Below are 25,562 nucleotides of genomic sequence, written 5' to 3'. Positions count from 1 at the left end.
ATTCCTGAATAATATACGTGATGTTTATAAAAAATCTCTGAATCCACAGTCTTTACTTATAGTTATCTTCGGTATTCTTACAATAATTGTTATCTGTACATATGTATATTCAATTAATTTTAAAATTAATTTTTATATCAAAAATTATATATTAAAAATTATTTTCAAACTAATTAATCTTTTGCTATTTGAATCAATTTTATTATTTTTAGTACATATGTTGATAGTGAATTCGAAAAATCTTGTGTTTTTGTTCTCTGTGTATTTATCACGACAGAAAATTATCCAGGTTTCACATTTAAAATATAGACAAGAACTGTCAAAGTCTTAAAAGAATATGTAGGATTAAGATTAATTGAAAATAAGTACGATTCCTGATTCAATTAGAATACAATTTTACAAATCGATTCCTAGCAAGTTTTTTAAATAAAATTTCAATAAAACCTGATTCAATTAGAATACGATTTTACAAGTCGATTCCTAGCAAGTTTTTTAAATAAAAATTGAATAAAAATACTTGAATATGATGATTATAAATATATATAGGTACTCAAAAGATCGATAAGATAAGAAGATTTAATAGCCGATTATCCGAAATTCCGAAATTTAAAATATCCCACAAAAATATTAAATTTACAATTTATTCAAAGAACAAGATACTATTGCAGATAAGATAAAAGGATCTAATAACCGATTATTCCGCAACCTGATATACTATACAATCATTAAATAATTTTACAATTTATTCAAAAAACGATGCCATTGCGAATAATATTTATTTCGATTTATTTATTTTATTTATATTATTTAGTTTATTTGGGAATATATTATCGCGAAATCCAGAATCTTACAATTGTCAAGAAAAAAGATAGAATCGCAGCAATACTTTATATAAAACTATAAAATTCTTGAAATCTTTGAAGAAATTGAAAAAAGGCAATATACTATATAGTCAGATATAATTCATCAAAGATCTCGAATTTTAATAATTAAAAAACTAGCATCAAAATCAATTAATAATAAATGATGATGAGAAATCATACTATATATTAATTTACCATATGATAACATCTCCTTTTGTAAAAGAAAAAGAATCTATCGAATAAAAATAAATTATATATTATACATATATGTATAATATACATTACGATAATGAAAAAATATAATTTATTTATATTAAACTACTTGACAGAACTACTAGACACAACTAGATACAACAATATAAATACTAGTTGTCATAAGTATTTTTTATTTATATATTTGTAATATGTAACTATATGTTACTATATATAACTTATCATTGTTACATCTATATATTCTTTATCTTCTAATTTTCTGAATTTTTTAAATGCTTGAGTAAAAAAATTAATATTACCTTACTTATCTTAATATTACCATTATATTTTACGATCTAGTAAAAATAGAGTAATTACACAAATATTTAATAAAGAATTCAAATTTAAAAAAAATCAAAAAAGTATTTTTTTTCCCAATAGCAGCATTACTTTAAAATCAAGAGATTTAATTTAGATTAAGGGGAACATAATAATATATTATAATTGTTGTACTTATTTCAATCTTTTTATGTAAAAAAAAAAGACTTTCCTATTTGTTATAGAAATTTTCTAATTATTTTTGTCTTCTAAATAAATGATAATCTTGAGATTATTTTAATTAATTTTAAGCTTGCATAGTACATATGAAAGTTCAAGATTTATGCATTCTTCAGTTTAATTTATATATATTTAAAAATCAGAGCATATATATCTCAGTCCTTCTAATTGTAAATAAATTTAAAGTTCTTTGCCAAAATCCGAGCTCGAATAAATTCATTCTGAGTTTAGTATCGAATTTTTATCGATATTAAATTCAAAACCGAGTTTAGCAATAATTTGTCAGTTCTGCAACTTTATTTTTCATATAGCTTTCGCTATTATTCTTAAGAGCGCGAACGATGAACGATGAACGATGAACACATCATAGCGACAAAAAATACTCAGAATGTGGTAGGAGAAACAGTCTTTGGCGAATGTACTAGTCAGACAGTAAGGACGCCGACAGCGCTGGCGACGACGGTCCGGTACCGCGCAGCTGTCGAGAGCGTCGTTGACGCAACATCGATCGCGCACCTCCACAGGTCATAGCATTTTCCGACGAGTTTTATCGCAATCCTATGAGGTTTTACCCTCCAAGAAAATTCAAACGAGACAGCTTACAAGTGAACCTCCAACCTAAATTTCCAATTGAGCGTGATAATCGCCGCGAACTTCCGATATATGCTTCACAAAGTGAGAAGATTACGAAGAGCTCCGACAAGTCTCAGCAACCCCACGAAAGAAGGAGTAACACGGGAGGAACCATCATTTTCAGGGTGCAAATTCTTTGTGCATCACCCGATGTGTTGCCGAGTGCCTTTTATAGCAATCTTGGTTTTAATTTTTCAGATAGCACAGAGATACTAACAGAAAATTAATTAAGAAAATTCTTTTTTCGATGAGCATTCTATAATTTTGCGTATCGTAAAAATAAACACGAATATAAATTATCACTTTCACTGTTGCACGTTGTCGATTACGAATGTGTCATCGACATTATTATTCATCGATTTTATTTTTAGCTTATAAGCGGATAAAGACAACGAGAAAGTGTTATTTAACTAGGGATTTCTAGTTTGTCATATCTGTTTGCATCTCGTATGTGTGGCTTTTTGCTTAACCGCACGCTTCAATCTTTCACGCAGACAACGCCCGTGTGACAGTTCGCACGTTCGTTAAACGAGACGTGTCGTAAGCGCTCTTACTAGCACGAGATTATTTACATAAGCGTATAATGTAGTTTTCCCTGCTGTCTCAAACGGATTCAGTATAAACCTCTGATGCGCAGTAGATTAAATGAATGCCATTGTCCAACTCATCGAAATTCATTAGCACACATTGTATAAAGTCCACAATTTATAAATTCTATTTATTGCCACACGTGTTATACCACCGATGATGTTATTCTTATATCTAAGAATTCTCTGTTTTTGCCATTTTTTCTAATATATATAAATATTTGATATTTCTCTTGTGATTTCTGTCGATCAAACACTTGAAACTCTGTTTTATCTTTTTGAGATTGCATTATGTATTATTATAATAATTTATATAATTTTTATTATTTTGATTTATATTTTATTATATCTATCTTTAGTGATAACTAGTCATGCTATTAAATAACTATTTAATAAGATCTTAATTAAAATTATAAAATTAGTTTGTCTAAAAAAAACTCAAGTATAAATGTTAATCTTGAAAATAAAAGAGACAAAGATTTATGTAATGCAATCGGGTTTAATTAACAATAATATAATATCCATATTAATTAATTTGTTCATATCACTAAAAGTCAATGTGTATCATTAGTAAAAATTAAATTAGAAAATTAAAAATCAAAAACATAACAATCTCAATGATCACTAATTATGGTAAAATTTCAATATTAAAATATATTAGTATAATATATATATATATGAGTATTTTCTAAAAGAGTTTATATCAACTTCCTCTTCAAGGTATCAAATATATCAAAGTTTATATCAACTTCCTCTTCAAGGTCTCAAATGTATCAAGATATCAAATATTTCATAAGAAGACTTTCTTAGAAGCTCATGTCGGTTCTATTCCGATTACAATTTCTAAGAAATGACGAAAGAAATCTTTGATATAAGAATAACGTCAAGAACAAAGTAATCGATATATTTAACGTACGTGACAACAGATAAATTTATAAATTACGGATGTTACAGAAGCACTTAGTGAATGAAATCATATTTTTAGCTCTCAAAAATTATTACGCATTAAAAAAAATCGATAAAAGTTTAATCAAAAAATATAGCGCTGTATATTAAATTACTGAATGTGTTGCACAAAATTATTCTCACATAAATCAGAATATAAAATTGCGCGAAATTTGTATTTATATTTTATAGCTATATTTTATATTTATATTTTATAGCTATATTCAAATAACATAAGAATATATAGAAAATACGAGATGTTATATATTCTTTACAAAATAAAATATACACTGGAAAAAAAAACGTTATCAAGTTTATGGCAGAAATAATTGTAGAATCTAATTATAGAAGTACCATTTATCTCTCTCGCACATAAAACTAATTGCAATATATTATATAAGATAATGTATTATTCGCGTGAAAAAATAACGATAATCATTTCTCTTGCAGAACTCATCCAGGAAATATTAATGGCAATTGAATCGCGGTACTGTCATCAGTTTAAACGTTGCAAAGATTGATAGGCTTAACGAAGAGAGGAATAAAAGGCCTATGAATTTATAGCCATCAAGGAATATGAATGATCGTAATTCGTCGGCGGCTGCATCGATGCAACATTCTTCCCGATAACGGTGTCGATCGCAGACGTCGACGATTAACGTAATCATCATCAGCTTTAACACATTGACAACGACTATACATCGAAATCATGGAAAAGCAGGAGTTCTTTGCTAATCTACATTATCTGCCGATCGCCGTTTTTATCTCCTTGCCAACAATCTTCATTTTAACGTAAATCTAATCACGTTTATAAATCATTAAAAAGTTTATATGCTTACATATATTATAAATTAAAATTTCTTTTTTCTTTTTAAAAACAACTTGATATCTACTTTCTTATTGTATCTATATTCTATATTGTATCTATATTCTATCTATTAATATTAATATTTGTAACATCAATTATTATTCTCTTGATAAGGATCGATTAGAAATTTGATACAATTTGTGCATCAAAAATAAACTTTTTACTATTCTAACAAATCAATTTATGACTACGAGTGTATACTCATATTAACACTCACATTACATACATATAAATATATATATGTATATGTATATATATTTATTTATTTCTCTATATCCGTTATATTATTATTATCATTGTTACTTTCAATTTAATATATAACTAATATAAAAAGAAACATTAAGTTAATCCTTTTTGTCTTTTATATTTTTATCTTCAGTTCTGTTAGTAAAATATAATTAATAAATCATATAATAATTAATAAATCAAATTTTTTAAATGCTATTTTATAATCGCAATTTGCAGATACGTAATCGCTGTTTTACTAGGACACGTAGAAGCTGGTTTTCCTTATATCTCCGATGCAGCGACTTATGCACCAGAGAGTTGCATTTTCTCTCAAACTGTCAATCTGATTGCCATTCTCAGTAAGTAAAACATTTTTTTATAAGTAGCGCGATATTTTTTATAAAAAATTGGTTTCTTGATGCGCACATATATTTTATATCACGCAACACACAACAATATTGCTGAAAGATATTCGAATAGTCGTGCAATATCGATTATATCGCAGTTTGTAACAGGCAACTCTCTCCTTATTATATCAAAACTGAGAAAGTTTCGATGTGCAAGTGTTAAAAAATAATAATACGATAAGATAGATTAAGAATTTCACGATAACTGCATTACAACAAAAAAATAATCATTAATAAACATTCATAATATATAAATATTATGTATCGATAAACTATAAATGCATCATTTATATTGCAGTGTTCTTTATGATCTACGTAAGATATTTTCAAGTTAAGGAGTGCACCAGCACTTTCGGTTCACCAGCCTCTTTGCCGAAATGGAATCATTGGGCCTTAATATTTGGTCTCACATCAACCGCTGGTCTATCAATTGTCGCAAATTTTCAAGAAACTTCAGTAATCGTAGTTCATCTCATTGGTGCGGTGCTCTGTTTTGGAGGTGGTACCGCGTATTTTTGGACCCAGGTATTAGAAGGTCACTCTTCAAAGTAGCAAATAACGAAGCGAAATTTTATTAAATGCTTACTGATATCAAGATTTAATTTAACTACGCATGAATAGACGATATTTAAAGAACATGACAGCCTTGTAATTTATGAAACTATTATAACTATAGTAATAAAAAATTATCGCCAGACGAATCATTGATACAAATTAAATCTATAAAATCATAAATTTAAGAAGCGGTGCAAAATTTAAAATTAACAAAAATTTATAAAAGTTTCATGATAACTTTGTTCTTTTCCAAAAATGGGATAGAATTCTTAAAATTATTTTATTTACGTTAAACATACCTAATTTTTTTTCATAATATGGATATAAATCAATTTAATTCTTTTTTACAGGCCGTATGTTCATTTTATTTGCAACCATCAGGATGCTCGTTACGACTCGCGCATCTTCGTACGGCATTATCAACCTTCTGTACAGTATGCTTTTTTGTGATTCTCATTACAGGCGTGCTGGCCCATCTCGCCTATAAGGGTTAGTTTATATATTTTCAATTTTTTATTATATGTTTTATTATATTAATATTTAAATTTTATTCTATATTAGGAACGAATCCTCGGAAATGGTACAAAGAGGATGGCGGCTGGGAATTACATGTGGCTAGCACAGTAACCGAATGGCTTTGCGCAATGGCTTTTTGTGCTTATATTCTGACGTTCACAGAGGAATTTAGAGATATTAGGATAAGTCCTCCAAAGGTAATTCTTAATAACAATATATTTTAATAAGTTAGCATTTAAGTAAGCTAGTTATTTTTTATGTGCTAAAAGAAGTGCTTAATTCTTTTGAGGAGATATGATAACGAATATAATATAATGGTTCAAAATCTCCAAAAAAAATACTTGATATTATGCTCAATAATTAATACAATAATTAATATTGTATTGTGCTGCAAAAATTTTTTTCTTTTAATACCAGTAACTACAAGACATCAGCATATTCATTATTATCGATTATTATATAGTAAATGCATGTATTGTATAACTGCTATATATTATTATTGTGTGATTCTGATTATGGAATTTTGAATTATATAATAATAGAAATTTGCAGCGAGTATCAAAACCTTTTTTGCGTTTTCTAAGAAATAAAATATATTGGGTTGCTATCTTTTCTATCAAACACCGAAGAATTATTCATAGACATTTTTATTTTTATTTTCTACGTCTCCGCCAACAGGTAATATGTAACATGCATCGTGTAAGATCGAGCAACGAAGCGCTGAACGAGAGTCAAGACTCCGCTGTAATTCACGGTCAGATGAATCCATCTACCAGTACATGATCGCTCGTAGGCAGAGGCGCCGGTGGCTACGTCAATCTTCTCTCGCATTCACCGGTGGACACACCCTGTCCCGGCTATCGGTACCGCGGGTCCAGAGATAATCTGCTGGACGAAGCGGCGCCGTTGGTGACAACGACACCGCCAGAACTGCGCGGCAACATCGAGAGGAATCCCGACGTTCTCTGCCCGGTGCAAATACACGTACACGATCCTACAATACGCGAACGACGACGACCTCCCGAAGGAAATCGTTCCGAAAAACGACGTTCAAGAGCCGTCGAAGATCGTTCCAAGAAATGGATCGACCTCGACGAAAATGTGCTGGACGGTTACATTCTGATCGACGACAGAAATCTCGGTCCTTCAGTCCCCGAGATCGAGGGTGAGGAATTATCGTATCCTGAGGACGCTATTGAATATAACGATGACGAAGAAGACGATGATAACGACGATGACTGTGACAAAGATGTCGGCAGTCATGGCAAACGCGAGTGGTCGATATACAAACGATTGAAAAGACGCGATTCGAGACGACATCGGCCTGATTTTGACTCTGGCGCGACATATCCGCTCGCGAACAGTCACGGAAATGCTTATCAGGACTCGAGCAGCCATAGCAAATACACGGAGCTGTATTCGGGATATCAGAGCGCCAGAAATAATCTCGACACAACTCGCGATCTTGAAGTAACGTCGATTTACGCGGTGGCGAACAGCCATGGCAACAACGGCGATCTTGCAGCGGACATGCGGAATCGAGATTGCACAGAGAACATGGAAAGCGATAATCTAGCCTGGGATATTAGAACGGCGGGCGTGAATTACGAGATAGCCAACAGTCACAGCAACTATCGCGTCTTCTACGACAGTCAGACGCAACATCAAGCCTCCCTGATGCCTCCCTGGTCGTCAGGAATGTGGTCGGAAAATCATCGTGAAGAATCTCAAGTCATGACGAAAAATTCCAAGGACGATACCGCGAGAAAACAGAACAACGAAGGATGCGAGACGAACAATGCGAGTCAATCAGAAAAGAACGAGCAGGACTCGGAGACAAGCTGCGATATCGAACAATGTCTGGTACAGATCGAGGAAAGTCTCCTGAATATCGAACAAAATCTCCTTCACGTTCAAGATCTGGACATTCCAGAGCTGAGGAACCTACTGTACAAGAGTCCGAGCATCGAGCGAAGTCTTTACGAAGTACAGGATCTCCTTTACGCCGATGGCATCGTTCCAGCCATCGCCAAAAATAAATCTATGTCTCTTGATTCAGACGAAGAAGAGGAGGACGAAGAAGAGAAAGTCGAAGAGGAAGAAGTATGGGTAGGACAAGATATAACAATCAAAGATAACGACGATGAAGACGGAAATGCGAGCGCGCCTCTGCTAAATAACTCCAACGAAGAATCTTCGGATACAGTCAACGTCGACGAACATAATCCCTCGAGATCGATCGATGATCGCGGTGTCAACTGGAACGATGGATCGAACGTTTTACGAGAAGAAGCGAAAGCTTTCCAGATATGTCAGGAAAAGACGATGAATTTTGTACCTAATAGTCTCGGCAAAACTCTACCCAGAAGAATCGTTCTGGATGAAGTTAAGGAAAATATTAGACTATGTTCGTCGGAACCAGAAGAGCCTACGATTACGATCGATTACAATCTTAACAGCGCGTGCGTCGAGAAGAAATCTCTCTTTCGCGATAAGTGGCACAGCAGAACAAACTCGTTAGACGAGAATTCGATCTTCCAGAACACGGAACTTGGCGACAAACAGGAGAACAAAAAATTCTCGTTGCAAGATATTTTTCTCGAGGCCACGGGATCTCGTCGCTTGACAATTAATGGGAAAGCACGATCGGAAGGCACGTTACAAACAGAGAAACGACGCGACAGAAGAGATTCTCGCGAGAAAAAACTTCTGCGGGCGGTTGAAGCGACAGCGGAGGATTTTCGGAAAAAGCTCGAGAGTTTCGCGTCACATCGACGATCGATTTTGGACGGGCAGAAGAGAACGACGCCGAAATCAGTCAAGGAAGTATCGGACAACACGGTATCGCGATCGCGAGAGAAGCGCACGACAACAACCACGGCTAAGACGCAGGATAAAGACAACAGCATCGGAAAGAATACCGGTTGCGATAAGCGTAAGAGAAAGAAAACATCAGGGAAAAGTCAAAGCGTCTCAGAAAATGCTCTGATACCAAGTAAACTGATTTCGTTATCGCTATCGCTGCTTCTCGCGGCTTTGCTACAGGCGGTCAGATGCTTGACGGACCTTGTCGAGGATGCCTTTCGCTCAGTCAGTTACGACAAAGGATTGCTACAATAAGTTGCGAAATTTTTTCAAGAAAAATATTCAAATATCGACAATGAAGTGACGAATATCGCAAATATCCTCGGACACTAACGAATGTGTCATAGACGATCAACCACGTCAACAATCAATCTCGTCCGAGAGTTACATCCGATCTGTGATAAACTCTATATACTTAAGATTCTTGATAAAATTGCGTTACTCTCTGCTTCCAAAATACCGAAGTCAACCAATCTCGAAATTTATCTTTCGTTAACAAGAATCGAAACCGATTTTAAAGAACTTTAAAACTTAAGGAAAGATTATTTACCATTAACGTGATTGTCTGACGAGCGAATTAATCTCGACAATCGCAGTTCGACGATCTTCCGAAACGTAAGAGTTGTAAAAATTACTTGACAGACATGAGACAAAGCGGATAGTGCGCGATAAATCTGAATAACTCATTGATGGTGCTGAATACGGGCTAACAAGTATGAACGATATTTAATATTATGTATATATATTTTCAAAAGTGCCTAAAAGAAACCATCACGTATCACATACGAGATGTAGTACACGATATATTATAATATTAATAACGTTATTTATGTCTACCTACGTAAATCTCCTTTTTCAAGATGTAAGAGTATTGAAGGAAAATAAAGCAAGGCGAGAAGAGACGAGATGCTTGAAACGTAAAAGCATTCTCAAACGTAAGTCACTATTCCCTGTGCTGCATCCTCTTTACAATTCAAAGAACATAAATCTAGAAATGCTAATATTGTGCTTTTCAAGTGCTCGACTTGAGAGAAACCTCTTATTAAAGCAAGCGCAGTTGAATCAATAAAATTCTATTATAAATTCATCATTTATCGGATAATGAGATAAAATAAAGATGATCCTCGCAAATTATATTTTTGTATATCAATCTAAAATTCAGTCAAAATATTCACAACAAAATATTGGTTCAGAGATTTTATATATAGCGTGAATAACGTCATTAAATAACGCAACAAAAATAAATCACTATTTTCAGTTTTGTTGTCACTTCGATAGAAAAGCAGATATTTTCCTCTCGTATCTTTCAAAATTAAAAAATAATAGATTTTCATCTATTTAAATTAACGAATCAATTACAATCATATAAATCAACATTTCTATACGATAATTTACGAATGAATTACTATCGATTTATTATATTATTATTAGGTTGCCCCATAAAATTTCTTTTCTATTTACTATTCTGCTCGTTATCGATTTTCTGCCTGATCATAAATCAATATAAGATAACTTATATTACGTGTATACAGTTTACGCGCGAAATAGTATGTGAGGAATGGGAGCAGAATTCGGATCGATGTTCCATGCTTGTCACGCATCAAAAGGGCGACATAGAGTAACGCGACACTAAATTGTTCCGAAATGTTCGTTCCCTCAATTTCGAATTTCTCATCTTACAATCAGTTAAACAAAGTCTCGAGTTTCTCAAATCAATGTTATCGTTCGCAAAGCTTGCTCCGAAGATAGTTACTTCCTTGTTCGTTCACACAGTGTCGATCGCAATGACACAATTGACACTTTGCCATTAATAAAAAAAAAAATTACACATAAATAACTAATACTTTTACAAAATCAATGATTTTTTAAATCAAATAAAATTTGAAAAGTTATTTGTAGTAATAGTTAAAAATTTTATACATCATTTATGTAAATACACATAAAATATATGTCAAATTAAAATTTTTTAAATTTTTAATTTGAAATCTCTCGCGTCATAGGATATTTTCAACAAAAATGAAAGTAAAATTAACGCTTAAGAGAAATCGCGGGACGTTATTATTGCGACATTTATCATCATATAATAAACGCGAATAGATAGCACGGTCGGGTAAGTTCACTTTCCAGTACATCAATCGTTTACGAACGACATTGCACGTATTCTCCTTTATGGAAGAGCCCGTTCGTCCAGCTAGGCAATGCTAACATAAAAACGCCATTATGAAGATGGAGAGCTAGACATCGAGTGGATCTTCGGAGACTTAATACTGAAATATACCCTCATGTGAAAACGAAATCCAATGCTCGGTTAAATCGTGCCTGTCAAAAGAAAATGCTTTCGTCCCTCTCGAAGAGAGACTCGAATTTCACGAATGTCCTTCTATACACTTTCGATGGAATGCATCTTCCTTGAAGATGCCACGTCTCATTCCTTGTAGATACTAACCATCGCACTTTATGCGAATAGGCACCATAAAGGACCAACGCATACCGCTATGCAAAACATGTTGTTGCTATTACGCTAAAGCGCGTCAGAATGCGCTTCAATCTCTCCATAATTCTAGCGAACACTGCTATGTTATATTTATACATTCCTAACTCACAACAGCAGAGAACTAATACAACTATTTCTCAACTAACGCAAGCATGCATAAATCTCATACTTTGGACGCGGATAAATGCGAATAAAACACTTCATCAAAGTTTAGAGCCTCCTTAGAACGATATTTAGAATTTGATACTAAATATGCTTGTAAAATAACTTTATGTACAAGAAAATTAATAAAACAATAAAATCCTTTTCTAAAAAAGATATGTAAATTCGATACTCGTATATACCAAAGTTTATTGTTGTCGCTTTTCCGTGATGCTCATTGACTGTTAAAATTCGCGTTGTGCATTATATTCGTAGCATCGAGAGGATGTCATCGCGAGGGTTAGCAGTTTGATTAGTATTACAACATATTTTAAAACTGATATTATTATTTTATTTTATTTTATTTCGAACAAACTGTTAAACTACTAACCCTCGCGATGACAGCCTTTCGATGCTACAAATATAACGCACAATCGCGAATCGAAACAGTCAATCAGCATCGCGGAAAAAATGCAACAATACTTGCGAGAATCGATTTAACTTTTTTAGAAAAAGATGGTATAATATTTTAAATTCGATTAATATTTTTGACAATTATTAGCTGATTTTTGTCAAAAAATATTAATCGTGGATAAAATATTATAACATATTATTTTATACACCCTCATAACCGCTATAGAAATGTTACAAAATAAATAATTTCTCACTCACCGATACGTGCAATAGCAGAGTTGTAGTACACAGCACATTGATCTGAAAACAAAATATTCAAATTATGTATATACATGTGTATGTTGAATATTTCATAAACAATGCAGTTTAGAAAAAATGTTTTTATATTGCATACCCCTCACAGTTGCCCCAATGCCGCCCGATGCCTCCCCGGGCCTCCTCCTCCTTTCTTGGTAGACCGTCATTGCTCCTTCGTAGCACTCACGATACTTGCGAAAATACGAATAATTATTGTCCGATACTTTACACGGCACTCCCGACACGCGAAATTTTACACGGCACTCCCGACACGACGCGTGAATCGCACTGTGTACCGCAATGCTACCTGTAACAAATAAAATACATATACATATGTTAGAATAATCTTATTATTTCGCATTATAACATACACAATATAAATATAAATATGTAAGCTAGAATATTTTTTAGCTTTATATTTTGTTTTAAATATCATTTTTTTAAACATAAAACCGTAGCGCGCTTATGTTGTTCTATAGTTATGATAAAAAATACAAATCTGAGATAAATAAACAAGAAAAAAACTATTAAAATTCTCAAAATTTTTATGAAAAATCAACTTTATTTGTTAATTATCTGATATTTTTTAATATTGTTATTGTTTATTAATCAAGTTTTTTTTATCATAATCTAATTATAATTTTTAGATATATATGTAGCTTTTTTGTGCAAACAATATATTTTTGTATTTTAGCAAATTTTTAATTTTTGCTTAAAAATTCTCCAAATTTCAACAAGCTAATAAAACTAGTATAAACAAACATCCTCAGAATAATGTAAATATAAATAAATTGTTTGATATAAAAACATATTAATATAATATTTCTAATTCTACTAGAGAGTATATTCCCTAACTGCTTTCTTTTATAGCCAAATAATTTAATTATTATTCAACATTCTCATTGCTAGCATATTAAACAACAAGCGTACTAATGAACATTATGTTAATGTATTATCTTATATATTCTTTTGTACGGTTGACAAAAAGAGAATCTCTTTGCTCTTCTATAGAATTTATTTACTTTAGAACTCACTCAGATCTACATTACTTAGTGCTTTAACTTAAAAGCGCCTTTTAACTTTCACAATTCTTTGAAGCGTACGAAACTGATGATTTTGCTCGTCTAGTTCTCTTGTTACTCACGACATAAGAGACTGAATAAAACATGGTAACGCGTCATACACTTCTGAATGGCGCATGTATATATTTGCTTATGCATCATGCGTTTCGCAATATTTCATCACGAGAGTAGATAGCTTTATATTTGATTTAATGTAAATTATCGCGAAATAAACTAAAATTTTCTTAACGTCGACAAATTATAATCTCAATCTCTGGAATCATGCAAACAAAGATGAGACAAAAACGTTTAAAAAACACACAGATAAAGTAAAATAAAAAATTAGCACATTCCTTAATTTTAATTATTTAGTGAATAATAAAACTAACATATATGTATATATAAAAGAGGAATTCGTCAAATTCAAATCATAAAGCATTTATTTTGCACTTCCGCAGCTTTCAATAAAAGAAGCTAAAATGTGCTGAAAATTGCATGTAACTGCATGAAAAGCCCGAATTCGCGTAATTCCCGCAATTTTTCAATGTGTTCGACGAATCAAAAGCTTTAAAACTTGAGACTGAAATAAAATATTTCAAATACGGTTTTTTGGTAAAAATAATGATTAAAATTTTCTTCTATTGTCTTCGATTTCAAAAGGTTTTTATTATGGTGATTAAAACACAGTTTAAAAACTCTGCTTAAAAATAGATTATTGTATACAATATACTGCTATATATCCAGCTTGACTCGGTGAAATTTTTAAAGAGAAACGTCAAAAAAGATATAATTAAAGTAAAAAGATTTTCCGAACATATATTTAAAGCAAGTTAGTTTTGTTAACGAAGAAAATAAATATACTTGATATTCATTTTATAATTATATCTTTCATATGTTCCGGTAAATTAAAGATACCGATGTTACGCAATTTCCCTCTAGGAAACTAGATTACAGCAACTTCGCGACAGAATTCGTTTAGAAGTTAATAGAGAGAAAAATTGTCGAAGAGCAAAGTTTAAACTGTACCACGAGCGGTATCTGTAACCCGTGATAATCCTCGGTGGATCACGATAAACGACAGTAGAGATTCGTTCTTGGTGATTTTATTTTCTTCGTTGCTTCCGCCAAGAAGCGTCGTCTAATTTTTATCGCCCTATGAACTTCTCAGTCCATCTTGTTTTCACGCTTGATTCTCCGCTCGTCACTGTGACGTAATAAAAATCTTCTAACAAATTTTCATCAATCACTGTCGAAATATATTTTCTTTTTTTTTTAGACGTTACTAGATTGGAAACGTGTTCGCGAGCCAATTCGAAACAACATGTGTCGATTGGCGCACATCAAGTTGATGTCGCCGATTGCAATTTAATTTTAATCAATCTGTGAACTCACTTTTGCAATATTATGTCATTCAATATTTCGAGAAATCGATAGAGTTATACAACATATTGGTATTCTTTCTTTTAAATTTATTTAAAGAGACACATCTCTCAAGGTTATTGAAGAGAACTGTTTAAATACGATTATTTTTATCGATTTTATAATACGATAAAATACAAAGTCTATATTAAAAAGATAAATGCGAATAAACAAAACCATCCGATTCAATTCTCATACCAATTAGAGATAAAAATTCTATATATTGAAAATTTATATTTGATTTTAAAAAAATCAAATTTAAGAACACTACACATATATACCACATGTACTTGTAAAAGCAAACATATGCTACATATGCTACTGATAATGTAATTTTCGCTACGTAATAAAACAAACAATTAAAGTGAACAATCAAAGTGTTGCAGCAGCTATCGTTGCAGGAAATTGAAATTTTCTACATAGCCGCATAAATCAATTTACCGGCTAAAGTCGTCGCTGAATTTTAATTATGATATAAATTTTAAAAACAGGCGCGAGGGAGGAAAACATGCAGCCCGATTAAAATAAATATTCGACGTATGTGTAATCCCATTTTCAGTAACCAACACTCAATCGTGCCAACAATTGCTTGCTAATGAATCTCCAAAACTTTTTCCAATTATCTGTTCCAATTACCGCAAGCGTGACGAATAGGGTCGCCGCTTTGCGCCAAGCATGATATGTGCATTACTCTTGGGATACTCTCGGTATACTCATGCACATGCATGCATATTGCGGCACCGACTGTGGCAATAATGAATACACGTTCCGCACGTATGTAAATATGTGCAGTGTTCTTGCAAAAGACAAATCTCATTTATATTAACATTCTGCCCTACAGCTATCCCAGGTTTAACAAAAGATTTGAAAATTCCGTTTAATTAAACCGCCCAACAATTCCGCTTTGAATAGAAAAACGGACAGAATTATTTACCTGCCATAGTCAATTGATTTAAAAAGCAATGATCGACTATATATATATATATATATATATATATATAGATATATATATATATATATATATAATACGTCATTTTCAATTAAATTTTCAATGCAATAAATTGTTACTTTCGCGAAATTTAATTGCCATTCCATTTTCAGCTACGATGTTAAATGCTTTTCTCGTATATATAATTCTTGATTTTTAGCTCAAACATTTACTTTATATTTTTATAATTTTATTTTAACAAATTTATTTCAATAGAAAAAATTTTGCTACGAAATATCATATTATTTTTAATAAATTAAGATCGTTAAAATATGACAATATTAATTTATTTCTCATAAAATTAATTCGTTGATGCAATTCAACGGACATTGATATTGATATCCAACGTACTTGATAACAAAGAGTCTGATTTTTACTTCTCGTTTCAAAGAAAAATGTTTATCTTCGAAAACTATCTTCGAAAACTATCTTCGAACCCTATGCTAGTTAATTTATATTGCCATTCGCGATTAAACGTATACGAAGTATACTTAAAATATTAATGTTATCTCTGGAAAAACTTCTAGAAATAAAATCGATGCACATTCGCGGTTCGAGAACGAGGCTAGACCAAAAATAAACTTTTAATAACGTGTCAATCGATAAATAAATTAGTCGAGTTTAATTTCATTAAATAAATTTGATTTACTGTCTTTTCATATATATATATATATATATATATATATATATATATATACACTGAGAGAATTTTCTCTTAGAATTTACCCTGAAAATCATGGTAATTGTGGGACAATATGGTATGTAAAGAATTTTATGAGAATTTCTTTGATTAATATTTATCACAATAAAAATAATAATATCTATCACAATAAAATATAAAACTAAACTGCATAGTAAAATTAATCAAACATGTTTTATATTTTGTTGTGATAGATATTATTATTTTTAATGTGATAAATATTAATCAGAGAAATTCTCATAAAATTCTTTCCATATCATATCGTCCCATGATTACCATGATTTTCAGGATAAATTTTAAGAGAAAATTCTCTCTGTGTATATGTACAATGTAAGTTATAATCTCACTCACATAAGATTTGGTTGTATTTTGTATAAGAACTCACTAAATATGAAAATTTTTAAAAACGTATGCATATAATAAAAGCATCAAATTACTAAAAAAAATAAAAAGACTTAATTCCTCTTTCTCTTGCCTTAAATTATTTACACTTTAATAAAGAAAATTAATGAAGCTATTTAAATGAACATATATAATACAAACAGAAGAAAAAATTTTTAGTTTTAAATAAAACTAGCTCTCAGTGATGTTAGCACACAGCTAACTTCTGGTTCTAGCTCTCACATTAAAAAAAAGAATTTTAACATATATTATAAAATATATAAAATGTCATTTAGATGAGGTCAAATCTGATTTTATAACTTACAAGCGAGGATAACACAAGAAAATTACATTTAGCAATATATCTCAGATGAAATATACTGTTGTCATGATGCAGACGATAAATCTTGTGTGCATTTGCGTCACATTACAAAAGTTCGAAAGAGAGATATATATATATATATATATATATATATATATATATATCAGGATATATGCATATATATGCCAACCTGCAGGTACATATACGCGTAAACAGGTCGGGGAAATGCATTTGAACGAAATTTAATAATAAATATGGAATGTATCGGAAATTGCGTGCACTGTGTCGGCATTTTGTTCGATCATCAAAAATATATTTCAGGTGCTTTTGACCATCGAAATGATGAGTTCCTGAAAATTCGTTAAATTCTTCCTAAATATTAAACGAATTTCGAATTTGCCTGACGCGCATGGAAACACGACGTTCAGCGGAAATTGAAACTAACTTGCGCAAGGAGAAATAATGCGACCTCAGTAGGACAGAATCGGCTTTATACAATGCGACCCATTAAAACTCAACTGTGCGCAACGGAAATGAGAGATGTATGAAATGTGAATCGCAGCTCGAAATTGGAGCTATGATAATTATCGCTTCAACAAAATAGAATTTTTATCTGATACTGATAAATAAGTTAAATTTTTATCAACGCCACATAAATATATTGATGTTTATAATGAAAATAAACAGCATCACCGATTCTCTAATGACAACCTAATTAGATGGAAAATCTAGACACTAAAAATTATTCTCCCTCGTGAAAATTACGTGCAACTTTGCTACATTAATATTCGTGAAGTCGTAAGTTTCTTGGCCAACTTTTCGTTGAAACTTCTCACTCTTGACTACAGCAAGAGCAAACTTTTCCTTGATAGATATCTGGCGAAGTGGAATATCTCACGATAGTTTGAAGAATGAGAGTTAGCACAAGTTCGATAACGAATCTAAAAGAAAGAGATGTATCAGGTCGTAACGAAAAGGATGGGAAAAACCGAAAGCACAGGATCGTTAATGAAAATGAGTCTATAAAAGACATTGACGTAATCGTTAGAGAGATGTTACATAAAATTGAGATAACATTTCATCGAGAAACTGCTCGAATTTCACGCCTTTCATATCGGACGTACCTTAAAATATCTTACCTTGCCCTAGCAATTAGAAGCAAGCATACATACAAATGTTTCTCCTTGAATATATATTTGAATCTACCTTGAACTTGTTTAATGATAATTGCTTCACGTATCAACGGAAATAATTTGGTCAGTCTCATCGTAACAAATCAGTAATTAATAAAACAAAGCTCAAAATTGAAAGCGTTGAAATTGCGATAATATTTATCATATTTTATTAAAAGGTTTATCTCGAAATGCATAGTGCTTTTTGATTGCTTTAGCAATTAGCGTCAAACAAAGAGATATTCAATCTCAAATCTATTTCACGCTATTCAACTCCCATAATATATTTCCCATAACAGATTTCATCGATTTGAGAAATAATGGCTTGTAAATTTTAGTCCACAAGTGGTATTTCGAGATTATATATGATTAATGCAGTACAGATTCAAACATTCAGTTCTTTACAATTGTGTGTATTGTAATTGTAATTGCCCTATCAATATCATTTTACGAAAAAGTAATACAACAGAAACACGAAACTTATGAAACTTCACTCTCATGTAATATCAGATAACGCCCATGGTTTTTACGAAAAAAAAAACTTTGATCAATTAACGAGTCGATTTGAGTAAATCTTTTCTTAACAAATATTGTCATCACTGATTTTTAAGTGATAAATCAATTTTCAATGATGTAAGAAAATGTTAATTTGTTTAACTTTAAATAGTGTAAGATGATATTTTTTTCAAGAAAACGAGAGAAGAACGAAAAAAGTCGATGAGAGAGAGAGAGAGAGAGAGAGAGAGAGAGAGAGAGAGAGAGAGAGAGATTTGGAAAGAAATTTATATTCTTATTTTCTATGCAGTTATCTCTGGCACAGCGAGAACGAGCACGAATTCGCGTCATAACTTGGTCACCCATAACTTGATCAATTCTAAGTGATTTTATTTGCATTCTATTTTGCGTTTCTTTCCAGATTGATTATATTTTATAAGAATTGAATTATATATTATTAATTATTATATTATATTAAATTATATATTATTAGCTTTTACACACACACACACACACACACACACACACACACACACACACACACACACACATTATATATATATAATTATTATTAGCTTTCACAACATGTATATATATAATTGTTACTTATTTTATTATACTAGATAAATTATTCATCAAAAAACAAACATCATCATTAATCACCAATTTCATATTTCTACATCAAATTATAAATACAGGTACAAATATATAAAATAATGTATAAATTCAAGAAAATTTTTATAATATAATAAAAATACTTTTGAAATTCCAGTCTCGTGAAATATCACGTTACATACATTTATAAAAAAAATCGGATTTATTAATATTTGAATTTTTATAATATAAAAATAGGACCGGAAAATAATCACTAACTGTAATATTCTTTCAATGAAACAGTCATCACATATTATAATTTTAAATAATATTGATAAGCATAAATAACTTTATTGACCAATGTTGAAATTTTCTTTTTTAGATATTATATAACAATATCAGCGGTCTTTTATTATATATAAACATAAATAATTTTCCGTTAATGTTTTTTAAAATAAAATGGCTTCAATTCTTTGCTTTAAATTCTACATCATGCTCTGAATTATATGCCACATCAAAACTCAATTATAATTCTGTCTGTTGCCTCTCGAATATCAACTTTTGTTTTTATCTCTTTCGTGTACAGCCGCTTATTTATTTTGCATTCTATGCATACCAAGATATAGCTTTAGCATTTTGCGACTGCCATTACGCTGTTATTTACACAACTTCCCTCGAATCATGTAAGAAAAACGGAAACTCACCGCGCAGGCGGTCACGTTTAGCGATGTAAAATGTAAAGAATGCCGTTCCGTGCATTATTTCGCGAATACATTCGCTCGCGGCATGCATTGTGCGAAACGCATTCGTTCTTCCCTCATTCCCATTGCCCTACTGCTCGCAAACGGGTACATTTCCTGAAATATTTATTAGACCGCGTGCTCTGCCACCAGAAAACGTCGTTTATCTGCTAGACTACGTTAAATCGCGTTCCCCAAAATTCCGAAAATCCAGCAGCGGAAAATGTCTTTTCCATACTGAACAGCCGATCGTGCGCATTCACTCTCCTAACCGAGACAACGACAAATAAAAGCATGCGAAACAAGGTGCCCGGCACAAAGAGAGTAATGCACGGGCGGTAATGGAACAACGCCGGCATTGCATTGGAACTGTCTGCAGCAGAACGTTCCTTTACAATACAACCAGTTTCAGATAATCACTGATGCAAGATTCGCCAATCTCGCTATAGACAACAGTTTTTTTCCATTTTTAAATAATGTTTATTTTGACACGAAGAAAGAAAATTGCATATAATTGTATACAATATCTATTCGAATTCTTATAGCGGATATTATTTTTATTATTATTTTATTATATATTTTGTTATAAGTTATAAATATATATTATAAATCTTCTAATATATAAAGATTAATTAAAACGTTATTATATTAAGATGAATAATACTTGAAAAATATTTAAAAGATTTAATACCTTTTCTCTTCAAATGCAATCTTTAAATGCCCGTATTGATAAATGCACTAAAATTTAATTATACGCTAACATTTCTCAACGCTTTAGTAATTAGAACTTCGGCGAATAATTTAAGGAAATTATTTCACCAGCAGCACACACAGTTAGTGTGTAATAAGTAACACAGATCAAATAGATAATTTATACAGAATAACTAACGAATAGTTAGAAATCAGAATTAATCAAGTACACAGAGAGAATTTTCTCTTAAAATTTACCCTGAAAATCATGGTAATCGTGGGACAATATGGTATGGAAAGAATTTTATGAGACTTTCTCTGATTAATATTTATCACAATAAAAATAATATTTATTACAATAAAATATAAAATATGTTTGATTAATTTTACTATGCAGTTTAGTAAAATTAATTAAACGTGTTTTATATTTTATTGATAAATATTAATCAGAGAAATTCTCATAAAATTCTTTCCATACCATATTGTCCCACGATTACCATGATTTTCAGGGTAAATTCTAAGAAAAAATTCTCTCAGTGTAGTAAATGATATATATAATTCAAATTTAAAATGTGAAAATAAAGATGAAAGAAAAGAAGAAAAGACAAAGTAAGAAGTATGCCAATTCTTTAGAAACAATTTTAATAAATATAAATGATTTATATAATTTTTCTTTCACGAAAATTGTTTTTAATACTTTAATACATTTAAGAACTATAAAGTATTAAAAGTTTAATGTTATTAACTAAATTGAATGCTGATAATCATGAAAGAATGCAAAAGCAGGTCAAATGAAAATATCAGAATATTAATAAATGTGTCGCCAAGTTTTACAACCATTTTCAGCATACTATAATAATGAGAAAAGAAATATAAAAGTACAAAGTGCGATAAAAATGATGGAATTAGTAAAGTTACGCAGCTATTGAGAGATGTCTTTTTTCTTCATTTACATCAGTCTTATTTTTTCAATCATTTCTGATAGACCAAAAATTTCATGTTATTATTTTACGTTCGTAAATCTATTGACATTTTAAAGTCTCCTTTTACTCCTTTTAAAAAGATCAATGCACTTTACACGAGAACATCGAAAACGAAAGAAGAATACTAAAAAATAGAACAAGGCAAATGGAAAAATTTGTGATAATAGATGTCAAGAACATATAAAATTTAAATACTATATATATATATAGTACTTAAATTATAAAAAAAAGATATTGTATACAAAATATATGTTTTAAGGTATAATATGCTAATACCTTTTTAAATTTTTATATCATTAAAAAATATTCTTAATACACCTATATACTTAATGTCATTGCAACAGAAGCATTGCATTAATTTATCTATTCTATATCGTTTTCATCAGTCATCTATCAAAACCTTCTTCAGTTCGTTTTGTGAAATATCGTACATTCGCACGTGATATTAGCTATTTGTAAAAAGATTATATAAATTTCCATAAATATAACTTCAATATCAATATGAAGAATGTAATTATTGAATAATTTGTGTTTAACATTATCTTTGCAAGAAATAAAAATGATAAAGTAGTTAAAAAATTCATTATCTCAGATATCTACTTGTTATAACTGCAACGTTAAGGAACATATGACACACATGTACAGATTTATTTCGAAAAATACATCTTTCCTGGATCAGCGCACTTTTCGATCATATGTTTCTTTATGTTCTCATACATCCTTAAATTTTCTGCACATATGAAAATTCTCTCAAAGATTTATTGATTAGTGCAGATTATAACTAAGAGAAAGGCAAGCATGTTTCCGAATATACCAAAGATAATTGAAAAATGCATCTCGCATTCGTGAATGCTTCATAAACTAAAGTAGGTCATCATAAATGCTTGCTTTTAAAAGTTCCCATTATTTTTTCCGCTATGTCGCGTAGAAGAATGCTACGACCCACACAATGCCATTTTCGCATTTGCCAAGAATGCGACGCACGTACGATTTACTACAATAGATTGCGTATCGCTATATGATTGTGAATGCACTATCAACATTTGCTTATATATATAAAACGATGTAAAAATCAATTATATTTCATATTTATTTTATAGGTCCAGCATTTACTCCGATCATTTAAATTATCGACGATCACACGTTCTTTTACAAAGCTCGTAACAAATGTCGTTTTAAAGCAAACGAGAAGATAATAAATACTCCTGCACATAATTACTCTAAAATTGATTTTTTCATCAGTGCGTGCTTATTTCCATCAGGATATTCACATATTGAATTATCTCTGCTCTCATCCATTTATTATTAAGTAATATACATAAAATATGTAAACGTAGCGGTTGAATCTCAACACGCTTATAAAAATTATTCAAATTTTTAAATATATTTATATAAATCTGTTCGTTTATTATAATAATTTTTTCTATTTGATAAATAGTAAATTTTAAAGAGAAAGATTATATTTAAAAAAATCTATAAAAAAAAGTTTTAAATTATTTGTTGTGCTTCTTTTCTATTATATTTTATAGTTTTTATTACAATATAATATTAAGATTATATATAATGTTTTTCTTCATTATTAAATTTCAAATAATACTATTAGTTTTATTTTTAAAATATTATTTTATTTTATTTTGTTAGATAATGCGATACTAACAATTGCTTTATGATCATAAATGATGATGAAACAAGATAAATTAAAAATCAGTTGTTTTTTATTCGCTACGATTAGAAATGTTTAATTATAAAAATATCTCAGAATCACTTTTGTGTATCGCGTGAAAAATATTAATGTGACATTCTTATCAATTTATTGATTACGAAACCGCAATGGTTAAAATTATTACTTGCTCACAATATTGCACCGCATTATATGTTATGCTTACTGCGTGTAATTGTAAAAAAAGTATCTGATTTAATGTGTGACACGGAAAACACGCAATCATGCAAATATATAATGTGTAAAAATTATTTTTCTTATTGTAACAAGAGACATCGACAAATTTATTATCTTTTAACATAAGAAATTAAAAGTGCACGTAATAAAAATACCACGGAAGAAATAATTTTTACGTACACGCGATATCACTAAGATTATCTAGCTTTATATTACCGATACTTGAGGCTATTATCGCGAAAACTAAACAAAGTTTAACGTCATGTTTTATCGTACGAACTTGAGTAAATTTGCTTAATAGACAATAAGCGAATTTATTAATTATCCATTGACCCCATTTCTTTTCAATTAAAAATTTAATCTTGTAATAAAACAATTTAATATTTCAACTTGTATCTTTCTACATTCGAAAGAGTTGAGAGATATTTTATATATATACATTATATATTTTTTTATCTCTATCCGACACTTTATGCTTATGTATAATTCTAATCTGATAGTTATTTATGACACGTAATATAAATCGATAAAGCAACAAAGGTACGAAAAAAGACTATTATAGTCCGTGCTGGATGAAAATACAGTGGTTCCTGTAAACATGCCGACGGAAAGTTTCTCATTTCAGAATATAAAAATACATATAAAACGCACACGTTATTGAAAATCACAGGGGTTGGATTTTGCTTCGTTGGAGCGCAACACTAGTTTAAAGGTCGAGGGCGTGTATAACACAAGGTTATCATCTTTTTATATATATCTCAAGGAAATTACGTTTGTAGAGATAAATATGAAAAAGCAAGAATTTTAGCCAGAGCAATAATAAGATAAATTAGGCGTCTTTTCATTATATGAATGTTGATCTTTCAATTTGAACGATATAACTCCAAAAACGTTCACGTAATGCTGTAACGTTCATCAAAAACTGGATATGGTACGTGATTAAAGAAAGTATATCAGAATAGCAGCAAAATTGCCTCGTTAAAGTACTTATGCATGTATGTGTATGGCGTTCCCCACTTAAGTTATTAAATTACAAAACATCATATAGATACTCCTACAAAATGATGAAATGTGTGCAGAGAATATTACATAATTCATATCCATGCTCCACGTAATGAAATTCCTTGACTAATTAATTGTTAGAATCAACTTTTCGATTAAAGTTTAAGCAATCACATCTATAATCACATCCTAAAATTAAGTTTTACATTAACATCGTATGTAACAATCTGTTTAAACACAAGTAAAATATAACGTTTTGTTTTTCTAAAGCTTTAATTCATCAAAAATTCTTGATTTTCAATCGTTTTTAATTCAAAAACTATTACCGTCTCGATAAATAAATAAATAGAAACTCCAAATCGATCAGCAGTATGTAAATATTGTGAATAAACTTGTAAATAAACATACTACGGAAAATCTAGGGCATGCATAAACATTTATGTTCTCTGTTATATACATCTTTAAATATAAATATTCGACAGCAATGCAGATTTTCAGACTGCTCGTATAAACCGGAATTTTAATATCGAAAAACAATCGAGACAGATCCGACGC

General features: G+C 30.6%; 1 protein-coding gene across 4 annotated transcripts; it reads left to right on the top strand.

Moving 5' to 3' along the window:
• The first annotated feature begins 2,038 nt into the window (after positions 1 to 2,038).
• On the top strand, positions 2,039 to 7,169 carry LOC145936646 (DNA damage-regulated autophagy modulator protein 2-like). 4 transcript variants are annotated; one of them, XM_083039025.1, is made up of 7 exons: positions 2,039 to 2,371; positions 4,229 to 4,570; positions 5,112 to 5,233; positions 5,580 to 5,806; positions 6,187 to 6,325; positions 6,398 to 6,549; positions 7,031 to 7,169. In XM_083039025.1, the coding sequence occupies exons 2-7, from the start codon at positions 4,488 to 4,490 to the stop codon at positions 7,133 to 7,135; spliced, it is 828 nt and encodes a 275-aa protein (XP_082895151.1). In that variant the 5' UTR covers positions 2,039 to 2,371; positions 4,229 to 4,487; the 3' UTR covers positions 7,136 to 7,169. The 4 variants fall into 4 exon arrangements, with proteins under 4 accessions (XP_082895151.1, XP_082895152.1, XP_082895155.1 ...); XM_083039026.1 differs by having other exon boundaries at positions 2,039 to 2,429; XM_083039029.1 differs by having other exon boundaries at positions 2,043 to 2,137.
• The last annotated feature ends 18,393 nt before the right edge of the window (positions 7,170 to 25,562 follow it).

The sequence above is a fragment of the Prenolepis imparis genome, unplaced genomic scaffold, assembly GCF_030444845.1.
Source record: "Prenolepis imparis isolate NDT839.2.m4 unplaced genomic scaffold, iyPreImpa1.0 SCAF_5, whole genome shotgun sequence".
NCBI lineage: Eukaryota > Metazoa > Arthropoda > Insecta > Hymenoptera > Formicidae > Prenolepis > Prenolepis imparis.
Note: the sequence above shows the minus strand (reverse complement) of the source record. Positions and strands in the feature narration are given on the sequence as shown.

Coding starts and splice junctions, on each gene's coding strand:
- LOC145936646 (XM_083039025.1), top strand. CDS start 4,488: ATGGAAAAGCAGGAGTTCTTTGCTAATCTACATTATCTGCCGATCGCC. Junction 4,571..5,111: donor CCAACAATCTTCATTTTAAC/GTAAATCTAATC, acceptor CGCAATTTGCAG/ATACGTAATCGCTGTTTTAC. Junction 5,234..5,579: donor CAATCTGATTGCCATTCTCA/GTAAGTAAAACA, acceptor TTTATATTGCAG/TGTTCTTTATGATCTACGTA.